Source organism: Nerophis lumbriciformis, linkage group LG22 (genome assembly GCF_033978685.3).
Source record: "Nerophis lumbriciformis linkage group LG22, RoL_Nlum_v2.1, whole genome shotgun sequence".
Taxonomy (NCBI): domain Eukaryota; kingdom Metazoa; phylum Chordata; class Actinopteri; order Syngnathiformes; family Syngnathidae; genus Nerophis; species Nerophis lumbriciformis.
In genome coordinates this window covers 40,809,710-40,831,092 of record NC_084569.2, presented here as the reverse complement: position 1 = coordinate 40,831,092, position 21,383 = coordinate 40,809,710, and the positions used below count along the sequence as shown (strand labels likewise).

At 39.4% G+C, this 21,383-nt stretch overlaps 1 protein-coding gene across 1 annotated transcript in view; it reads right to left on the bottom strand.

Moving 5' to 3' along the window:
* The window catches only part of usp43b (ubiquitin specific peptidase 43b), a 248,565-nt gene that overhangs the window by 89,110 nt on the left and 138,072 nt on the right, over positions 1-21,383 (bottom strand). Inside the window, exon 4 of the mRNA XM_061973859.2 lies at positions 1,423-1,515. Coding sequence (XP_061829843.2) covers positions 1,423-1,515 — 93 coding nt within the window. The remainder of the gene's footprint in view (positions 1-1,422; positions 1,516-21,383) is intronic.

Here is a 21,383-nt window from a genome sequence, read left to right as displayed (position 1 = left end):
CAAAGACTTATTTGGAACATCCCACAGGTGTGCAGGCTAATTGGGAACAGGTGGGTGCCATGATTGGCTATAAAAGTAGATTCCATGAAATGCTCAGTCATTCACAAACAAGGACGGGGCGAGGGTCACCACTTTGTCAACAAATGCCTGAGCAAATTGTTGAACAGTTTAAGAAAAACCTTTCTCAAGCAGCTATTGCAAGGAATTCAGGGATTTCACCATCTACGCTCCGTAATATCATCAAAGGGTTCAGAGAATGTGGAGAAATCACTGCACGTAAGCAGCTAAGCCCGTGACCTTCCATCCTTCAGGCTGTATTGCATCAACAAGTGACATCAGCGTGTAAAGGATATCACCACATGGGCTCAGGAACACTTCAGAAACCCACTGTCAGTAACTACAGTTGGTCGCTACATCTGTAAGTGCAAGTTAAAACTCTACTATGCAAAGCCAAAACCATTTATCAACAACACCCAGAAACGCCGCCGGCTTCGCTGGGCCCGAGCTCATCTAAGATGGACTGATGCAAAGTGGAAAAGTGTTTCTGACGAGTCCACATTTCAAATTGTTTTTGGAAACTGTGGACGTCGTGTCCTCTGGACCAAAGAGGAAAAGAACCATTTGGATTGTTCTAGGGTGAAAGTGTAAAAGCCAGCATGTGTGATGGTATGGGGGTGTATTAGTGGCCAAGACATGGGTAACTTACACATCTGTGAAGGCACCATTAATGCTGAAAGGTTTTGGAGCAACATATGTTGCCATCCAAGCAACGTGATCATGGACGCCCCTGCTTATTTTAGCAAGAAAATGCCAAGCCACGTGTTAAAACAACGTGGCTTCATAGTAAAAGAGTGCGGGTACTAGACTGGCCTGCCTGTAGTGCAGACATTGAAAATGTGTGAAGGCTAAAATATGAGAAGGGAGACTGTTGAACAACTTAAGCTGTACATCAAGCAAGAACGGGAAAGAATTCCACTTCAAAAATGTGTCTCCTCAGTTCCCAAACCTTTACTGAGTGTTGTTAAAAGGAAAGGCCATGTAACACACTGGTAAAAATGCATTTTTTGCAATGTGTTGCTGTCATTAAATTCTAAATTAAGGATTATTTGCAAAAATAGCAAAGTTTCTCAGTGTGAACATGAAATATCTTGTCTTTGCAGTCTATTCAATTGAATATAAGTTGAAAAGGATTTGATGTATTCTCTTTTTATTTACCATTTACACAACCTGACAACTTCACCGCTTTTGGGTGTTGTACAAATAGGGGGCACAAAATATTTACAGAAAATATTTGCCATAACGTAACATACCATTCTATTTAAGTCTCTGACGTTAGCGCCAGTCTGAAAGGTAAGTACTCTCTTGGAAGTCGCAAGCATTGTTCACATCCTGGACATGTTGGTGGTGCACATCAGGACTCACCTGGTCTGGCGGAGAGGAATGGGCAGTGAGATGCAGAGGAAAGGATCAAAGGTGTTGCTTTGTTTCAAACAGTGCGGACACGTCAGCGAAGATCTGTGCCAAAGACAGAACCCGGTCTCGTTAGTCATCAGAACCCGCCTGTTTGAAATGAATCCACTGATTAGGTCAGGCAGGAATGGAGTGGGCTTCATCATGCACGTGCAAAGAACACTCAGAAAAAAAGAAGAAGCTGTTCCATATTTACACTCTTATCTGATTGGGGGATGAGAAAGAGGAGCTTTCCATCTTGTTGCGTCACTCTCACTAGTGCCACTGAAGCGTGCCACAGTTGGATAAGAGCTAAAGATTCTCTTGCTTTATTGTCTGACATTTTACAACTGCCTCCAGTTTAGGCTCACATACTTCAACCTGTGTGAGGAACACTTCCTGGGAAAAACAGGTGGAGTAAGCGCGAGGGTCAGGGGGCGGAGGGGAGTGTTTCCTACAAGATTGGACACACAAGCATTTGTCCCTGTCATGTCTGTGTGATCATGTTTTTGTTTCAAGTCATGTTTTGTTTAGTTATTGGAATCTTTAGTTTCTGGCTTTTCACTCCCTTGTCTTGTTTCCATGATTACCCATTAGTTTCACCTGTTCCACGTTTGGACTCATTGTGCACTCTTGTTTGTCACCATAGCAACCCATTAGTTTTCACCTGTCACGTCACGCACCTGTTTCACGTTTTGAGTCACGCACCTGTTTTCGTTAATCATGTCTGTAGTATTTAAGTTCATTGTTTTCAGTTTGTCTTTCTGGTGACATCCCCATATTTATGCTCTGCACATTTCTGACTTGTTTTCATGTTCATCATTCATGCTGCTACTTTTGTCCAAGCCAAGTAAGTTTTTGTTTATTAATACTATAGTCTTTTGGTTTCATAGTTTGTTCTCCGCCACTGTGCGCGCCTTTTGTTTACTTCCTGTTTTTGTAGTTTAAATAAAAAAATGTACCTTCATTCCCGTCTCGCCCGAGCCAACTTTCCGTTGCAATCCCGGAAAAGCTAACACCCAAGACCAAGTCTTGACAGTCCCATCCAAAAATGATACCACAGAGCAGAAAATATTTGATTTTTGTGTCACCGGCTCTGACTCTGACAGTGCAGACAGTCTGGATTTTTATTTTGTCCTGTCCAGACACTCAGACAAATCACTGCATTAACGGAGTATAAGTCGCTCCGGAGTATAAGTCGCACCGGCTGAAAATGCCTAATAAAGAAGGAAAAAACCATATATAAGTCGCACTGGAGTATAAGTCGCATTTTTTGGGGAAATGTATTTGATAAAAGCCAACAGCAAGAATAGACATTTGAAAGGCAATTTAAAATAAATAAAGAATAGTGAACAACAGGCTGAATAAGTGTACGTTATATGAGGCATAAATAACCAACTGGTATGTTAACGTAACATATTATGGTAAGAGTCATTCAAATAACTATAACATATAGAACATGCTATACGTTTACCAAACAATCTAATCGCTAAATCCCATGAAATCTTATACGTCTAGTCTCTTACGTGAATGAGATCAATAATATTATTTCATATTTTACGGTAATGTGTTCATCATTTCACACATAAGTCGCTCCTGAGTATAAGTCGCACCCCCGGCCAAACTATGAAAAAAACTGCGACTTATAGTCAGAAAAATACGGCCTATGTTGATTAGGGATGTCCCAATCCAGGTTTTTGCACTTCCGATCCGATCCGATATTGTTTTTGCATTTCCGATCCGATACCGATACTGACCGATACCGATACTGGCCTATCCGAGCATGTATTAAAGTTTAAAGTTATTTAGCCTACTTAGTTGTCAGAATCATGTTGAAAAGGGTTTTAGTACTCTTGATAACAACTAGCCAGCTGAATTAGGGGAGTTTGAATAATACACAATGGTTGGTAACAAGAAACTGACCTGTTTATTCAAGGATAAACACAAAATAGACACAATTATACATGACAAACAGAAATGGCATCATTGAACTAGGGCTGGGCGATATGGCCTTTTTTTAATATTGCGATGTTTTAAGGCCATATTGCGATACACGATATATATCTCGATATTTTGCCTTAGCCTTGAATGAACACTTGATGCATATAATCACAGCAGTATGATGATTCTATGTGTTTTGATTGATTGATTGAGACTTTTATTAGTAGGTTGCACAGTGAAGTACATATTCCGTACAATTGACCACTAAATGGTAACACCCCAATAAGTTTTTACACTTGTTTAAGTCGGGGTCCACTTAAATTGATTCATGATACAGATATCTACTATCAGATATATACTATCATCATAATACAGTCATCACACAAGATAATCACATTGAATTATTGACATTATTTATAATCCAGGGTGTGGATGTAAGTGTCAAAAAGACAGCCAAAAGAGTTTGATATGAGAATAAATCTAAAGTTAAAATATAGGGTAGAAATGCACCCATTTGCAGGAAATGTAGTCTTGATTTTCAAAATGTTCTTTCAAGGCTTGCATGTCTACATTAAAACATTCTTCTTCATACTGCATTAATATATGCTACTTTTAAACTTTCATGCAGAGAAGGAAATCACAACTAAAAAAATCACTAATTTTTTCATACGGTGTTGATGTGGAAATTTTTTCCTCTGCATTTTGATGGTGTGGACGTGTGGCACCGAATGGAGATAAGCGTCTCGACAGACGTCACAATATTTGAACAATGATGACGAAAACGGTTTTCTCTGTCGTGTCCGTGTGTCGAAAATTGTTATGCGCTTATTTTTTTATTTGATTTTGTGCGTGGCATAGACTTGCTATGCGCAGAGGACGTTTAAACAGTGCGCAATTGCACAAGCGCGCACCTTAGAGGGAGCGTTGGTCACACGGCTGCGCTAGCATCACAGCTAACGTTAGCCATGCTGCTACCCCTCTGCTCGGGGAGGACGTATACGTATGTGACGTATGACGTGACAGTATGTGACGTATGACGTGACAGTATGTGACGTGTGTAAGAAGGTGCACTTGCTGTCTGTGAGAGGGAGACACAGGAAAGAGTGAGAAGAGCCTGTCGTGTAATGCCAGCAGCTAAAAGCAACTGCGTGAGAATTGTGGATGTGTTGAAGGTGTGCTGGAAAATGCGGAACGGAAATTACGGAGCAGCAGAAAAGTGGAACCGGAGTTTTTTTTTAAACTGGATCTGGATCGGCATTTTCCCATGCCTTGCCGATACGCAATTTTTGGCAATTATCGGCAGCCGATCCGATCCAAATATCGGATCGGGACATCCCTAATGTTGATGTGTTTTTTGTTGCCTCTTTTTGGACTGCTCTCCAAATCTAAACATTGGAACTATTTAACTGGCCTCAATGAAATTGACAAGATCTTGGGTTTGGGGGAACCTGCTTGTCGTGCTCAGTCATTCACAAACAAGGACGGGGCGAGGGTCACCACTTTGTCAACAAATGCCTGAGCAAATTGTTTAAGAACAACATTTCTCAAGCAACTATTGCAAGGAATTTAGGGATTTCACCATCTACGCTCCGTAATATCATCAAAAGGTTCAGAGAATCTGGAGAAATCACTGCACGTAAGCGGCAAGGCCGAAAACCAACATTGAATGTCCATGACTTTGGATCCCTCAGGCGGTACTGCCTCAAAAAGCGAAATCAGTGTGTAAAGGATATCACCACATGGGCTCAGGACCACTTCAGAAAACCACTGTCAGTAACTACTAGAGATGCGCGGTTTGCGGGCACAACCGCGGAGTCCGCGGATTATCCGCGGATCGGGCGGATGAAATTAAAAAAAAATAGATTTTATACGCGGGTCGGGTCGGGTGGTTGAAATAAAAAAAAATTAGATTTTAAATAGATTCAGGCGGGTGGCAGTTAAACCAATTGGTAAATATATATACATAGTTAAATGTTGTTACCCACATACGAAAAACGAGCAGGCACCTGCAGCATATGCCACAACAGAAGAAAAAAAAAAAAAGAGATGGACACTTTTACTGAGCGGAGAAGGGACGCCTCGCCGGGGTCCGGGACCGAGGCCCCTTCCCCCGAGAGGGCCCCACCGGGAGCCGTAGCTGAGGCGATCCGCGAGAAGGGCCCGACGCACGTCCAGGGTCACCACCGCGCCCACCGCACCGACACCCCGCCTCGTCCGCCTTCGCCGCGGCCGGCGTCACGCGCAGCAGGTAAGCAGCTTACCTGCCCGCCACCCCCGTGGCCGGGGGCTCGTAACAGGGGTCACTCCGCGCGCTACGCCCGCGCAGCTTACCTGCCCGCCACCCCTGTTGCCGGGGGCGCGTAACAGGGGTCACTCCGCGCGCAGTGCGCTCACGAAAGGGGTGGGGCTCACCCTGGTTGATATAGACAGCAGCTAGGACGGTGGCCATGGAAGTCGGAACCCGCTAAGGAGTGTGTAACAACCCACCTGCCGAATCAACTAGCCCTGAAAATGGATGGCGCTGGAGCGTCGGGCCCATATACCCGGCCGTCGCCGGCAGCGAGACACGCTTGGAGGTGCGCTCAGCGCGGCTCCCATATGATTGCGCACTGGTGTGCGTCTGGGTCGTGACAGCGTGGCACGCGAATGTCTGTGCTGCATTGGATCAGTCTCCTTTCTTTAACAGGCAAAAGCTTTATAACCTCACTAATGCCTTGCATCGTCTATATTAGATATATAACAACGGGCGGGTGCGGGCGGATACAGTTCTGATCAAATGTTAGATCGGGTGGATTGCGGATGGTTGACGACTTTCTGATGCGGTTGCGGATGAAATAATTGCCTATCCGCGCATCTCTAGTAACTACAGTTGGTCGCTACATCTGTAAGTGCAAGTTAAAACTCTACTATGCAAAGCCAAAGCCATTTATCAACAACACCCAGAAACGCTTCGCTGGGCCCGAGCTCATCTAAGATGGACTGATGCAAAGTGGAAAAGTGTTCTGTGGTCTGACGAGTCCACATTTCAAATTGTTTTTGGAAACATCCAAAGAGGAAAAGAAGCATGGGGACTGTTCTAGGGTGAAAGTGTAGAAGGCAGCATGTGTGATGGTATTAGTGGCCAAGGCATTTATTTTTATTGCTGTGCCATAAAAAACCCGCAGCTATGGAAGGTGACAGCTTTCATTCACGTCTGCTAAAACGGAAGCGGCACATAAAGTGAGAGCAGACTTTACTGCTGATGGGTGTCAATCATTCACTTCTGTAACGTTTAGGAATAACTGACTACAATTAGGACTGAGACTATTCATAAATACAGTATGTGTTGGGAATACTGGGAGGGAATAAAGCTCCATTGAAGCCAGCCCAGCTGACACTGGATCTCTCCCTGCTGGCAGAGTCCAATGGCTGCCCTACGGATGTCTGGTCCTGGCCAGGAAGCAGCGTGGGGGCCATGCATGCAAATCACACTGCAACATAGAACACTTCAACACACAACAGCTTGAGAGGCAAAAGTGATGTTCTTGTCCACGGACTCATGGATGAAACGTGCGAAGGTTGACTATTTTCTAGGGAGGATGTCTGATGATGACCAGCTGAAAGGACGCCAGACCTGGATGCCTCTTACCCGAGACAGGCCATTGATAGAAAGGGCCATTAAAAACTACAAACCCCAACAGCAGTGAAGTTGTCAGGTTGTGTAAATGGTAAATAAAAAGAGAATACAACAAATCCTTTTCAACTTATATTCAATTGAATAGACTGCAAAGACAAGATATTTCATGTTCACACTGAGAAACTTTGCAAATAATCATGAACTTAGAATTGCAAAAAAGGCATTTTTACCAGTGTGTTACATGGCCTTTCCTTTTAACAACACTCAGTAAAGGTTTGGGAACTGAGGAGACACATTTTTGAAGTGGAATTCTTTCCCATTCTTGCTTGATGTACAGCTTAAGCTGTTCAACAGTCTCCCTTCTCATATTTTAGCCTTCACACATTTTCAATGTCTGGACTACAGGCAGGCCAGTCTAGTACCCGCACCGCACTCTTTTACTATGAAGCCACGCTGTTGTAACACCTGGCTTGGCATTGTCTTGCTGAAATAAGCAGGGGCGTCCGTGATAACGTTGCTTGGATGGCAACATATGTTGCTCCAAAAGCTGTATGTACCTTTCAGCATTAATGGTGCCTTCACAGATGTGTAAGTTACCCATGTCTTGGCCACTAATACACCCCCATACCATCACACATGCTGACTTTTACACTTTCACCCTAGAACAATCCGGATGGTTCTTTTCCTCTTTGGTCCGGAGGACACCACGTCCACAGTTTCCCAAAACAATTTGAAATGTGGACTCGTGCACCTGGGGATAAGTTGATTGGCAACACTAAATGGTCCCTAGTGTGTGGATGTGAGTGTGAATGTTGTCTGTCTATCTGTGTTGGCCCTACGATGAGGTGGCGACTTGTCCAGGGTGTACCCCGCCTTCCGCCCGATTGTAGCTGAGATAGGCTCCAGTGCCCCCCGCGACCCCAAAGGGAATAAGCGGTAGAAAATGGATGGATGGACTCGTCAGACCACAGAACACTTTTCCACTTTGCATCAGTCCATCTTAGATGAGCTCAGGCCCAGCGCGGCGTTTCTGGGTGTTGTTGATAAATGGCTTTGGCTTTGCATAGTAGAGTTTTAACTTGCACTTACAGATGTAGCGACCAACTGTAGTTACTGACAGTGGTTTTCTGAAGTGTTCCTGAGCCCATGTGGTGATATCCTTTACACACTAATGTCGCTTTTTGATGCAGTACCGCCTGAGGGATCCAAGGTGTGTAATATCATGGCTTACGTGCAGTGATTTCTCCAGATTCTCTCAACCTTTTGATGATATTACGGAGCGTAGATGGTGAAATCCCTAAATTCCTTCTTGAGAAATGTTGTTCTTAAACAATTTGCTCAGGCATTTGTTGACAAAGTGGTGACCCTCGCCCCGTCCTCGACTGAGCATTTCATGGAATCTACTTTTATAGCCAATCATGGCACCCACCTGTTCCCAATTAGCCTGTTCACCTGTGGGATGTTCCAAATAAGTCTTTGATGAGCATTCCTCAACTTTCTCACTCTTTTTTGCCACTTGTGCCAGCTTTTTTTGAAACATGTTGCAGGCATCAAATTCCAAATGAGCTAATATTTGCTAAAAATGTCAATTTTAGGCCTGTGCTGTGTGTGATGAGTCAATGGGGCGGTATAGCTCGGTTGGTAGAGCGGCCGTGCCAGCAACTTGAGGGTTCCAGGTTCGATCCCCGCTTCTGCCATCCTTAGTCACTGCCGTTGTGTCCTTGGGCAAGACACTTTACCCACCTGCTCCCAGTGCCACCCACACTGCTTTAAATGTTACTTAGATATTGTAAAGCGTTTTGAGTCACTAGAGAAAAGCGCTATATAAATGTAATTCACTTCACTTCACAATTAACCGACGATAAATGAAAAGTTTCCCAGCGTTGATAAATGGTCTGCTGGGATCAGGGCCGGCCCGTGGCATAGGCCGTATAGGCAAATGCTAAGGGCGCCGTCCATCAGGGGGCGCCACGCCAGTGCCACAAATGTTGGAGGAAAAAAAAAAAAAAAAAAAAAAAAATTGGTACTATTATTTCTAAATACAAAAAAATAATCCCACGTTAATTAAAATGTAAAGTAAAGCCTATTTAATAGAAATATTATTTGTTACAACATTACGCCCCCCCCCCCCCCCCCCTTCCCCCCGCACGGTGCGCCCCCTCCCTTCCCGTATCATGACTCTTTTTGGACGTCACCACATCAAAAAATCAACACAAGATGCCAAAACTGTCAGGTGCCCAGGGAAGAAAAAAGAGAAAAGAAGAGGAGGAGAAACGAGAAAAGACAGAGGTAGCAGGTAGGTAACGTTAGCCTACATGAAATTATTTGTCTGTTACAGAATGTGATAGTAACCTGGCTTTTTAGCATTAAGCTAATGTCTACATGATTCGGCAATTGCTAATCAATAAATAGCTAGTTCTGTTTTAACGTCGGGTTAATATTGTGGAGGGGGCTAAATTGTTATGGAAAATAATAATGTAACGTTAGGTAATTACAGTACTCCCACCTTACATTCCTCAGGGACATTTGTATTAGATCTTTTAAGCAGGTGTTTTTTGTTTACATTGTTATTGCCTTCTGGTTAGCTAATGTTTGCCCTGCAGGTAATAGTCACTTCTCCACCCCTTTATATATTAGGTATAGTTGTAAACCGAGTTGTTAAAGTGCACATCAATAATGTTAATTAAGCAATATCACATGAGAGGGAATGCTGTTTTTTAATTTAAGCACTGCTGTGATTCGGTTAAAGATAATCATAACATAACATTCTCATATAATATATGATACTGTTACTTTGCATTCTGCTATTCAGCATTTCACTGTAATGATGACAATAAATTGAATCTAATCTAATTTGCATATCAGTTAACATCATACATATATCTCTTTGGTTTTTCATCTATATTATATCATTTCATTTTATTCCTGGAATCATATGTTTTTATTATTAAACTGTAATACTCAATGGTGTCACATACTCCTCTCTTCAGATGCACTGTTGAAGTTTCTAAATCCCACCCCTGGGCCATCTACCACATCTACCTCCACTTCAGCAGCACAACCCACCAGTGATGCAGCAGCAAAACATACAGCCATCTCTTCACTTGATGAGAGATTTCAGAGCCTTGGAGAGGTGAATGACAAGTTTGGAGTACTCCTCAATTTCCACAACTTACAAAAAGAAGAGCTGCTACAGCCCTGAGTACTACTCTGACCCATGACAGCCAGCTGGACATTAATGGCACAGAACTTGCAATGGAAATGCAGAATTTCCCACCATTGCCATCAAAGAACATGACAAACATGGAACTCTTGACCTTCCTGCATGAGAAGAAGCTGGCAGAAATGTACCCCAACATGTGGGTTGCTCTGAAAATCTCTATTAAAAAGCACAAATAGAGAACTCTGTAGGATCCCCTTTTTTGTAATATAGTTGTTAAAGTCATACTGGTTTGATATCTTGTTTTGTGCAGTGCCTTATTTATATTGTATTTTTTATTTATTTTATGCAACTTGTTGACACGTTTTATTTTGTGTTTATGTATGTAAAAAATATTGTATTTCATATATTAATTTTTTATTTTTTGTATTCATTTATGTATTTTTTTTTTTTTTTTTAAATCTTGTTAACTATTCTGATTGTTAATTTGCTTTCTTTAAGTAAAAAAAAAAGGTCAAAGACAAAGCTATTCGGTTTCTTGTGAGTATATACACTTCACTGCCGATGTGGGGGGGCGCCACCTAAAATCTTGCCTAGGGTGCCAGATTGGTTAGGGCCGGGCCTGGCTGGGATGTGCTTCCTTGCTTTTTTCACTTTCAAACAATGGAATTGAGATATTTGGAAGACAAAGTCGTCATTAGAAGAAATATTATTAACAAGACAACAGCAGTCAGGGAATGTTTTCCAAGCTACTTTCATCTAGCAGGAAGTTCACTAAGCCAAAACTGAAAGAGAAAGAGCAAAAAGACGTAATTCACTGAGAGAAGTTGGAGTCCAGCCGTAATAAAACACATCATTTAGCGAGCCTCATAAACTCTAAGCACCAATTTAACCAATCTGGCCCTCGGGGTCAAATGGGGACATTTGATCCCATAAAGAGACAAAGGGCAGCACATCTGTAATAGCAAACACTCACAAGCACTAAATACAAACAACACAGCACATCTGTAATAGCAAACACTCACATGTACTAAATACAGGTAAAAGCCAGTAAATTAGAATATTTTGAAAAACTTGATTTATTTCAGTAATTGCATTCAAAAGGTGTAACTTGTACATTATATTTATTCATTGCACACAGACTGATGCATTCAAATGTTTATTTCATTTAATTTTGATGATTTGAAGTGGCAACAAATGAAAATCCAAAATTCCGTGTGTCACAAAATTAGAATATTACTTAAGGCTAATACAAAAAAGGGATTTTTAGAAATGTTGGCCAACTGAAAAGTATGAAAATGAAAAATATGAGCATGTACAATACTCAATACTTGGTTGGAGCTCCTTTTGCCTCAATTACTGCGTTAATGCGGCGTGGCATGGAGTCGATGAGTTTCTGGCACTGCTCAGGTGTTATGAGAGCCCAGGTTGCTCTGATAGTGGCCTTCAACTCTTCTGCGTTTTTGGGTCTGGCATTCTGCATCTTCCTTTTCACAATACCCCACAGATTTTCTATGGGGCTAAGGTCAGGGGAGTTGGCGGGCCAATTTAGAACAGAAATACCATGGTCCGTAAACCAGGCACGGGTAGATTTTGCGCTGTGTGCAGGCGCCGAGTCCTGTTGGAACTTGAAATCTCCATCTCCATAGAGCAGGTCAGCAGCAGGAAGCATGAAGTGCTCTAAAACTTGCTGGTAGACGGCTGCGTTGACCCTGGATCTCAGGAAACAGAGTGGACCGACACCAGCAGATGACATGGCACCCCTAACCATCACTGATGGTGGAAACTTTACACTAGACTTCAGGCAACGTGGATCCTGTGCCTCTCCTGTCTTCCTCCAGACTCTGGGACCTCGATTTCCAAAGGAAATGCAAAATTTGCTTTCATCAGAAAACATGACTTTGGACCACTCAGCAGCAGTCCAGCTGGTGTCGGTCCACTCTGTTTCCTGAGATCCAGGGTCAACGCAGCCGTCTACCAGCAAGTTTTAGAGCACTTCATGCTTCCTGCTGCTGACCTGCTCTATGGAGATGGAGATTTCAAGTTCCAACAGGACTTGGCGCCTGCACACAGCGCAAAATCTACCCGTGCCTGGTTTACGGACCATGGTATTTCTGTTCTAAATTGGCCCGCCAACTCCCCTGACCTTAGCCCCATAGAAAATCTGTGGGGTATTGTGAAAAGGAAGATGCAGAATGCCAGAGCCAAAAACGCAGAAGAGTTGAAGGCCACTATCAGAGCAACCTGGGCTCTCATAACACCTGAGCAGTGCCAGAAACTCATCGACTCCATGCCACGCCGCATTAACGCAGTAATTGAGGCAAAAGGAGCTCCAACCAAGTATTGAGTATTGTACATGCTCATATTTTTCATTTTCATACTTTTCAGTTGGCCAACATTTCTAAAAATCCCTTTTTTGTATTAGCCTTAAGTAATATTCTAATTTTGTGACACACGGAATTTTGGATTTTCATTTGTTGCCACTTCAAATCATCAAAATTAAATGAAATAAACATTTGAATGCATCAGTCTGTGTGCAATGAATAAATATAATGTACAAGTTACACCTTTTGAATGCAATTACTGAAATAAATCAAGTTTTTCAAAATATTCTAATTTACTGGCTTTTACCTGTATAAACAACACAGCACATCTGTAATAGCAAACACTCACATGCACTAAATACAAACAACACACCTTTAAAGCTCACAATTTGACCTCAGTTTTAAGACTGATCATCTCAGAGTGTAAGAAAAGACTTTCTAATTGTGTGAATGCTCCAAAACATTCTCACATGTGCTTTTCTACAACTAAATTATTCTATTTATTCTTCTTCTTCTCCAGATTTTGGTGTGCTCTACCTTCCACATGTTTCATCCCATTCAAACTCTTCCAAATTCAAACTGTTCAGCCTAAAACTCACAGATTTCCCAGAGTTCCAGGTTTCTCGGGACATTTTTCCCATTCAAAATGAATTGGTAATTTTTCAAACTTGCACAATTCCCACATTTTTCAACCTATTCGAACCATTCCACCTTCAACACATTCCACTCATCCTGGACATTCAAACTATCATTTTTTTCAACTTGAAAACAATTCTAAGAATTTCCAGAATTGTTCACCCTTTTTCCTGGAGACTACTCCTTTCACATTTTCCAACCCACTTGAACCGTTCCACCGACAAATCATTCCTCTTAGTCAGGACAAAAAACAAAGTTGTTTTTTTGAATTGGAAAAATTCCCGAAATTCCAGGAATTCCCTAGTACCATTTCCCTATTAAAAATGTTACAACTTCAACATTTCTCGACCGATTTGAAAATAATCCAACACCAACCATTCAGTCATTCACATTTTTTTTTTTGCATTTTCCCCAAAAAATCCCTCTTTTCCCCATATTCTCATGAAATTCCCATTGAAAAGAATGGGACATTTTTTAAAGTTCCACAACTCCCACAAGTTTTATGTGATTCAAACCCTTCCAACTTCAAAATATTCAGCCTGTTCAGGAATTGTGTGCTTCCTTTCAACAATTGTAAAAAAAAAAAAAATTTCCCGGATTTCCTAGAATTCTCAGTTTTTAGGGACATTTTCCCCATTCAGAATGAATTATCAATTTTTCACACTTTCACAATTCCCACATTTTTCAACCTATTCAAACCATTCCACCTTCAACACATTCCACTCATCCTGGACATTCAAACTATCATTTTTTCAACTTCAAAACAATTCTAAGAATTCCCAGAATTCCCGTTTTTTTCACCCTTTTTCCTGGAGACTATTCCTTCTACATTTTCCAACCCACTTCAACCGTTCCACCGACAAATCATTCCTCTTAGTCAGGACAGAAAACAAAGTTGTTTTTTGAACTGGAAAAATTCCAGAAATTCCAGGAATTCCGTAATACCATTTCCCTATTAAAAATCTTACTACTTCAACATTTCTCGACCGATTTGAAGAATATCCAACACCAACCATTCAGTCATTCAGAACATTCAAATTCTTTTTGCATTTTCCAAAAAATTCCCTCTTTTCCTAAAATTCCCATGAAATTCCCATTGAAAAGAATGGGACATTTTTCAAAGCTCCACAACTCCCACAAGTTTTATTCGATTCTAACCCTTCCATCTTCAAAATATTCAGCCTGTTCAGGAATTGTGTGCTCCCTTTCAACAATTGTAAAAAAAAATAAAAAAAATCCCGGATTTCCTGGAATTCTCAGTTTTTAGAGACATTTCCCCCACTCAGAATTAATTATCCATTTTTCACACTTGCACAGTTCCCACATTTTTCAACCTATTCAAACCATTCCACCTTCAACACATTCCACTCATCCTGGACATTCAAACTATCATTTTTTCAACTTCAAAACAATTCTAAGAATTCCCAGAATTCCCGTTGTTTTCACCCTTTTTCCTGGAGACTATTCCTTCCACATTTTCCAACCCACTACAACCGTTCCACCGACAAATCATTCCTCTTAGTCAGGACAGAAAACCAAGTTGTTTTTTGAACTGGAAAAATTCCAGAAATTCCAGGAATTCCGTAATACCATTTCCCTATCAAAAATCTTACTACTTCAACATTTCTCGACCGATTTGAAGAAAATCCAACACCAACCATTCAGTCATTAAGAACATTCACATTATTTTTTGCATTTTCCAAAAAATGTCCTCTTTTCCCAAAATTCCCATGAAATTCCCATTGAAAAGAATGGGACATTTATCAAAGTTCCACAACTCCAACACGTTTTATCTGATTCAAACCCTTCCATCTTCAAAATATTCAGCCTGTTCAGAAATTGTGTGCTCCCTTTCAACAATTGTAAAAAAAAAAAAAAATCCCGGATTTCCTAGAATTCTCAGTTTTTAGGGACATTTTCACCACTCAGAATTAATTATCCATGATTCACACTTGCACAATTCCCACATTTTTCAACCTATTCAAACCATTCCACCTTCAACACATTCCACTCATCCTGGACATTCAAACTATCATTTTTTCAAGTTCAAAACAATTCTAAGAATTCCCAGAATTCCCGTTGTTTTTCAAACCCTTTTTTCTGGAGACTATTCCTTCCACATTTTTTAACCCACTTCAACCGTTCCACCGACAAATCATTCCTCTTAGTCAGGACAGAAAACAAAGTTGTTTTTTTGAATTGGAAAAATTCCCGAAATTCCAGGAATTCCCTAATACCATTTCTCAATTAAAAATGTAACAACTTCAACATTTCTCGACCAATTTGAAAAAAATCCAAAACCAACCATTCAGTCATTCAGAACATTCAAATTATTTTTGCATTTTCCAAAAAATGTCCTCTTTTCCCCAAATTCCCATGAAATTCCCATTGAAAAGAATGGGACATTTTTCAAAGTTCCACAACTCCCACACGTTTTATCCGATTCAAACCCTTCCATCTTCAAAATATTCAGCCTGTTTAGGAATTGTGTGCTCCCTTTCAACAATTGTAAAAAAAAATAATTCCCAGATTTCCTAGAATTCTCAGTTTTTAGGGACATTTTCACCACTCAGAATGAATTATCCATTTTTCACACTTGCACAATTCCCACATTTTTCAACCTATTCAAACCATTCCACCTTCAACACATTCCACTCATCCTGGACATTCAAACTATCATTTTTTCAAGTCCAAAAAAATTCTAAGAATTCCCAGAATTCCCGTTTTTGCCAAACCCTTTTTTCTGGTGACTATTCCTTCCACATTTTCCAACCCACTTCAACCGTTCCACCGACAAATCATTCCTCTTAGTCAGGACAAAAAACAAAGTTGTTTTCTGAACTGGAAAAATTCCCGAAATTCCAGGAATTCCGTAATACCATTTCTCAACATTTTTTTTTACTATTTCAACATTTCTAGACTGATTTGAAAAAAATCCAACACCAACATTCACTTTTTTTTTTTTTTTTTGCTTTTTCCCAAAAATTGCCTCTTTTTCCAAAATTCCCATGAAATTCCCATTGAAAAGAATGGGACATTTTTCAAAGCTCCACAACTCCCACAAGTTTTATTTGATTCTAACCCGTCCATCTTCAAAATATTCAGCCTGTTTAGGAATTGTGTGCTCCCTTTCAACAATTGTAAAAAAAATAATTCCCGGATTTCCAAGAATTCTCAGTTTTTAGGGACATTTTCACCACTCAGAATTAATTATCCATTTTTCACACTTGCACAATTCCCACATTTTTCAACCTATTCAAACCATTCCACCTTCAACACATTCCACTCATCCTGGACATTCAAACTATCATTTTTTCAACTTCAAAACAATTCTAAGAATTTCCAGAATTCCCGTTTTTTTCACCCTTTTTCCTGGAGACTATTCCTTCCACATTTTCCAACCCACTTCAACTGTTCCACCGACAAATGATTCCTCTTAGTCAGGACAAAAAACAAAGTTGTTTTTTGAACTGGAAAAATTCCCGAAATTCCAGGAATTCCGTAATACCATTTCTCAAAAAATGTTTTTATTTTTTCAACATTTCTCGACCGATTTGAAAAAAATCCAACACCAACCATTTAAAGTAATTCAGAACATTCACTTTTTTTTTTTGCATTTTCCAAAAAATTCCCTCTTTTCCCAAATTCCCATGAAATTCCCATTGAAAAGAATGGGACATATTTCAAAGTTCCACAACCCCCACACGTTATATTCGATTCAAACCCTTCCAACTTAAAAATATTCAGCCTGTTTAGGAATTGTGTGCTCCTTTTCAACAATTGTAAAAAAAAAAATAATCTCAAATTTCCTAGAATTCTCAGTTTTCAGGGACATTTTCCCCATTCAGAATTAATTATCCATTTTTCACACTTGCACAATTCCCACATTTTTCAACCTATTCAAACCATTCCACCTTCAACACATTCCACTCATCCTGGACATTCAAACTATCATTTTTTCAACTTCAGAACAATTCTAAGAATTCCCAGAATTCCCATTTTTTTCAAACCCTTTTTTCACCCTTTTTCCTGGCGACTACTCCTTCCACATTTTCCAACCCACTACAACCGTTCCACCGACAAATCATTCCTCTTAGTCAGGACAAAAAACAAAGTTGTTTTTTGAACTAGAAAAATTCCCGAAATTCCAGGAATTCCGTAATACCATTTCTCCAAAATTGTTTTTACTCCTTCAACATTTCTCGACCGATTTGAAAAAAATCCAACACCATTCATTCAGAACATTCACTTCTTTTTTTTGTGCTTTTTCCCAAAAATTCCCAAATTCCCATGAAATTCCTATTGAAAAGAATGGGACATTTTTCAAAGTTCCACAACTCCCACACGTTTTATCCGATTCAAACCCTTCCAACTTCAAAATATTCAGCCTGTTTAGGAATTGTGTGCTCCCTTTCAACAATTGTAAAAAAAATAAATCTCACATTTCCTAGAATTCTCAGTTTTTAGGGACATTTTCACCACTCGGAATTAATTATCCATTTTTCACACTTTCACAATTCCCACATTTTTCAACCTATTCAAACCATTCCACCTTCAACACATTCCACTCATCCTGGACATTCAAACTATCATTTTTTCAAGTTAAAAAAAATTCTAAAAATTCTCAGAATTCCCGTTTTTTTCACCCTTTTTCCTTTCAAATTTTCCAACCCACTACAACCGTTCCAACGACAAATCATTCCTCTTAGTCAGGACAAAAAACTAAGTTTTTTTTTTTTTTTAATAGGAAAAATTCCCGAATTTCCAGGAATTCCGTAATACCATTTCCCTATTAAAAATGTTACTACGTCAACATTTCTCAACCGATTTAAAGAAAATCCAACATCAACTATTCAGTCATTCAGAACATTCAAATTCTTTTTTGCATTTTCCCAAAAATTTCCTCTTTTCCCAAAATTTCCATGAAATTCCCATTGTAAAGAATGGGACATTTTTCAAAGTTCCACCACTCCCACAAGTTTTATTTGATTCTAACCCGTCCATCTTCAAAATATTCAGCCTGTTCAGGAATTGTGTGATCCCTTTCAACAATTGTAAAAAAAATAAATCTCACATTTCCTAGAATTCTCAGTTTTTAGGGACATTTTCACCACTCAGAATTAATTATCCATTTTTCACACTTTCACAATTCCCACATTTTTCAACCTATTCAAACCATTCCACCTTCAACACATTCCACTCATCCTGGACATTCAAACTATTATTTTTTCAACTTCAAAACAATTCTAAGAATTTCCAGAATTGTTCACCCTTTTTCCTGGAGACTACTCCTTTCAAATTTTCCAACCCACTTCAACCGTTCCACCGACAAATCATTCCTCTTAGTCAGGACAAAAAACAAAGTTGTTTTTTTTTTAATTGGAAAAATTCCCGAAATTCCAGGAAATCCCTAATACCATTTCTCAATTAAAAATGTTACAACTTCAACATTTCTCTACCGATTTGAAAAAAATCCAACACCAACCATTCAGTCATTCAGAACATTCACATTTTTTTTTGCATTTTCCCAAATAAATCCCTCTTTTCCCCAAATTCCCATGAAATTCCCATTGAAAAGAATGGGACATTTTTCAAAGTTCCACCACTCCCACACGTTTTATCCGATTCAAACCCTTCCATCTTCAAAATATTCAGCCTGTTCAGGAATTGTGTGCTCCCTTTCAACAATTGTAAAAAAAAAAATCCCGGATCTCCTAGAATTCTCAGTTTTTAGAGACATTTTCCCCATTCAGAATTAATTATCCATGTTTCACACTTGCACAATTCCCACATTTTTCAACCTATTCAAACCATTCCACCTTCAACACATTCCACTCATCCTGGACATTCAAACTATCATTTTTTTCAAGTTCAAAACAATTATAAGAATTCCCAGAATTCCCAGAATTCCCGTTTTTTTCACCCTTTTTCCTGGAGACTACTCCTTCCACATTTTCCAACCCACTTCAACTGTTCCACCGACAAATGATTCCTCTTAGTCAGGACAAAAAACAAAGTTGTTTTTTGAACTGGAAAAATTCCAGAAATTCCAGGAATTCCGTAATACCATTTCCCTATTAAAAATCTTACTACTTCAACATTTCTCGACCGATTTGAAGAATATCCAACACCAACCATTCAGTCATTAAGAACATTCAAATTCTTTTTGCATTTTCCAAAAAATTCCCTCTTTTCCCAAAATTTCCATGAAATTCCCATTGAAAAGAATGGGACATTTATCAAAGTTCCACAACTCCCACACGTTTTATCCGATTCAAACCCTTCCATCTTCAAAATATTCAGCCTGTTCAGGAATTGTGTGTTCCCTTTCAACAATTGTAAAAAAAAAAAAAAATTCTCGGATTTCCTAGAATTCTCAGTTTTTAGAGACATTTTACCCATTCAGAATGAATTATCCATTTTTCACACTTGCACAATTCCCACATTTTTCAACCTATTCAAACCATTCCACCTTCAACACATTCCACTCATCCTGGACATTCAAACTATCATTTTTTCAACTTCAAAACAATTCTAAGAATTCCTAGAATTCCCGTTGTTTTCACCCTTTTTCCTGGAGACTATTCCTTCCACATTATCCAACCCACTTCAACCGTTCCACCGACAAATCATTCCTCTTAGTCAGGACAAAAAACAAACTTGTTTTTTTAACTGGAAAAATTCCCGAAATTCCAGGAATTCCCTAGTACCATTTCTCAATTAAAAATGTTACAACTTCAACATTTCTCGACCGATTTGAAAAAAATCCAACACCAACCATTCAGTCATTCAGAACATTCAAATAATTTTTGCATTTTCCAAAAAAATCCCTCTTTCCCCAAAATTCCCATGAAATTCCCATTGAAAAGAATGGGACATTTTTCAAAGTTCCACAACTCCCACACGTTTTATTTGATTCAAACCCTTCCATCTTCAAAATATTCAGCCTGTTCAGGAATTGTGTGCTCCCTTTCAACAATTGTAAAAAAAAAAAAATTCCCGGATTTCCTAGAATTCTCAGTTTTTAGGGACATTTTCACCACTCAGAATTAATTATCCATGATTCACACTTGCACAATTCCCACATTTTTCAACCTATGCAAACCATTCCACCTTCAACACATTCCACTCATCCTGGACATTCAAACTATCATTTTTTCAACTTCAAAACAATTCTAAGAATTCCCAGAATTCCCGTTTTTTTCACCCTTTTTCCTGGAGACTATTCCTTCCACATTTTCCAACCCACTTCAACCGTTCCACCGACAAATCATTCCTCTTAGTCAGGACAGAAAACAAAGTTGTTTTTTTGAATTGGAAAAATTCCAGAAATTCCAGGAATTCCGTAATACCATTTCTCAACATTTTTTTTTACTATTTCAACATTTCTCGACTGATTTGAAAAAAATCCAACACCAACATTCACTTTTTTTTTTTTTTTTTTCTTTTTCCCAAAAATTGCCTCTTTTCCCAAAATTCCCAAATTCCCATGAAATTCCCATTGAAAAGAATGGGACATTTTTCAAAGCTCCACAACTCCCACAAGTTTTATTTGATTCTAACCCTTCCAACTTCAAAATATTCAGCCTGTTCAGGAATTGTGTGCTCCCTTTCAACAATTGTAAAAAAAAAAAAAAAAATCCCGGATTTCCTGGAATTCTCAGTTTTTAGAGACATTTCCCCCACTCAGAATTAATTATCCATTTTTCACACTTGCACAATTCTCACATTTTTCAACCTATTCAAACCATTCCACCTTCAACACATTCCGCTCATCCTGGACATTCAAACTATCATTTTTTCAAGTCCAAAAAAATTCTAAGAATTCCCAGAATTCCCGTTTTTTTCAAACCATTTTCACCCTTTTTCCTGGCGACTACTCCTTCCACATTTTCCAACCCACTTCAACCGTTCCACCGACAAATCATTCCTCTTAGTCAGGACAAAAAACAAAGTTGTTTTTTGAACCGGAAAACTTCCCGAAATTCCAGGAATTCCGTAATACCATTTCTCCAAAAAATGTTTTACTCCTTCAACATTTGTCGACCGATTTGAAAAAAATCCAACACATCCAGAACATTCACTTTTTCTTTTTTTTTGCTTTTTCCCAAAAATTCCCTCTTTTCCCAAAATTCCCATGAAATTCCCATTGAAAAGAATGGGACATTTTTCAAAGTTCCACAACTCCCACAAGTTTTATTCGATTCTAACCCTTCCATCTTCAAAATATTCAGCCTGTTCAGGAATTGTGTGCTCC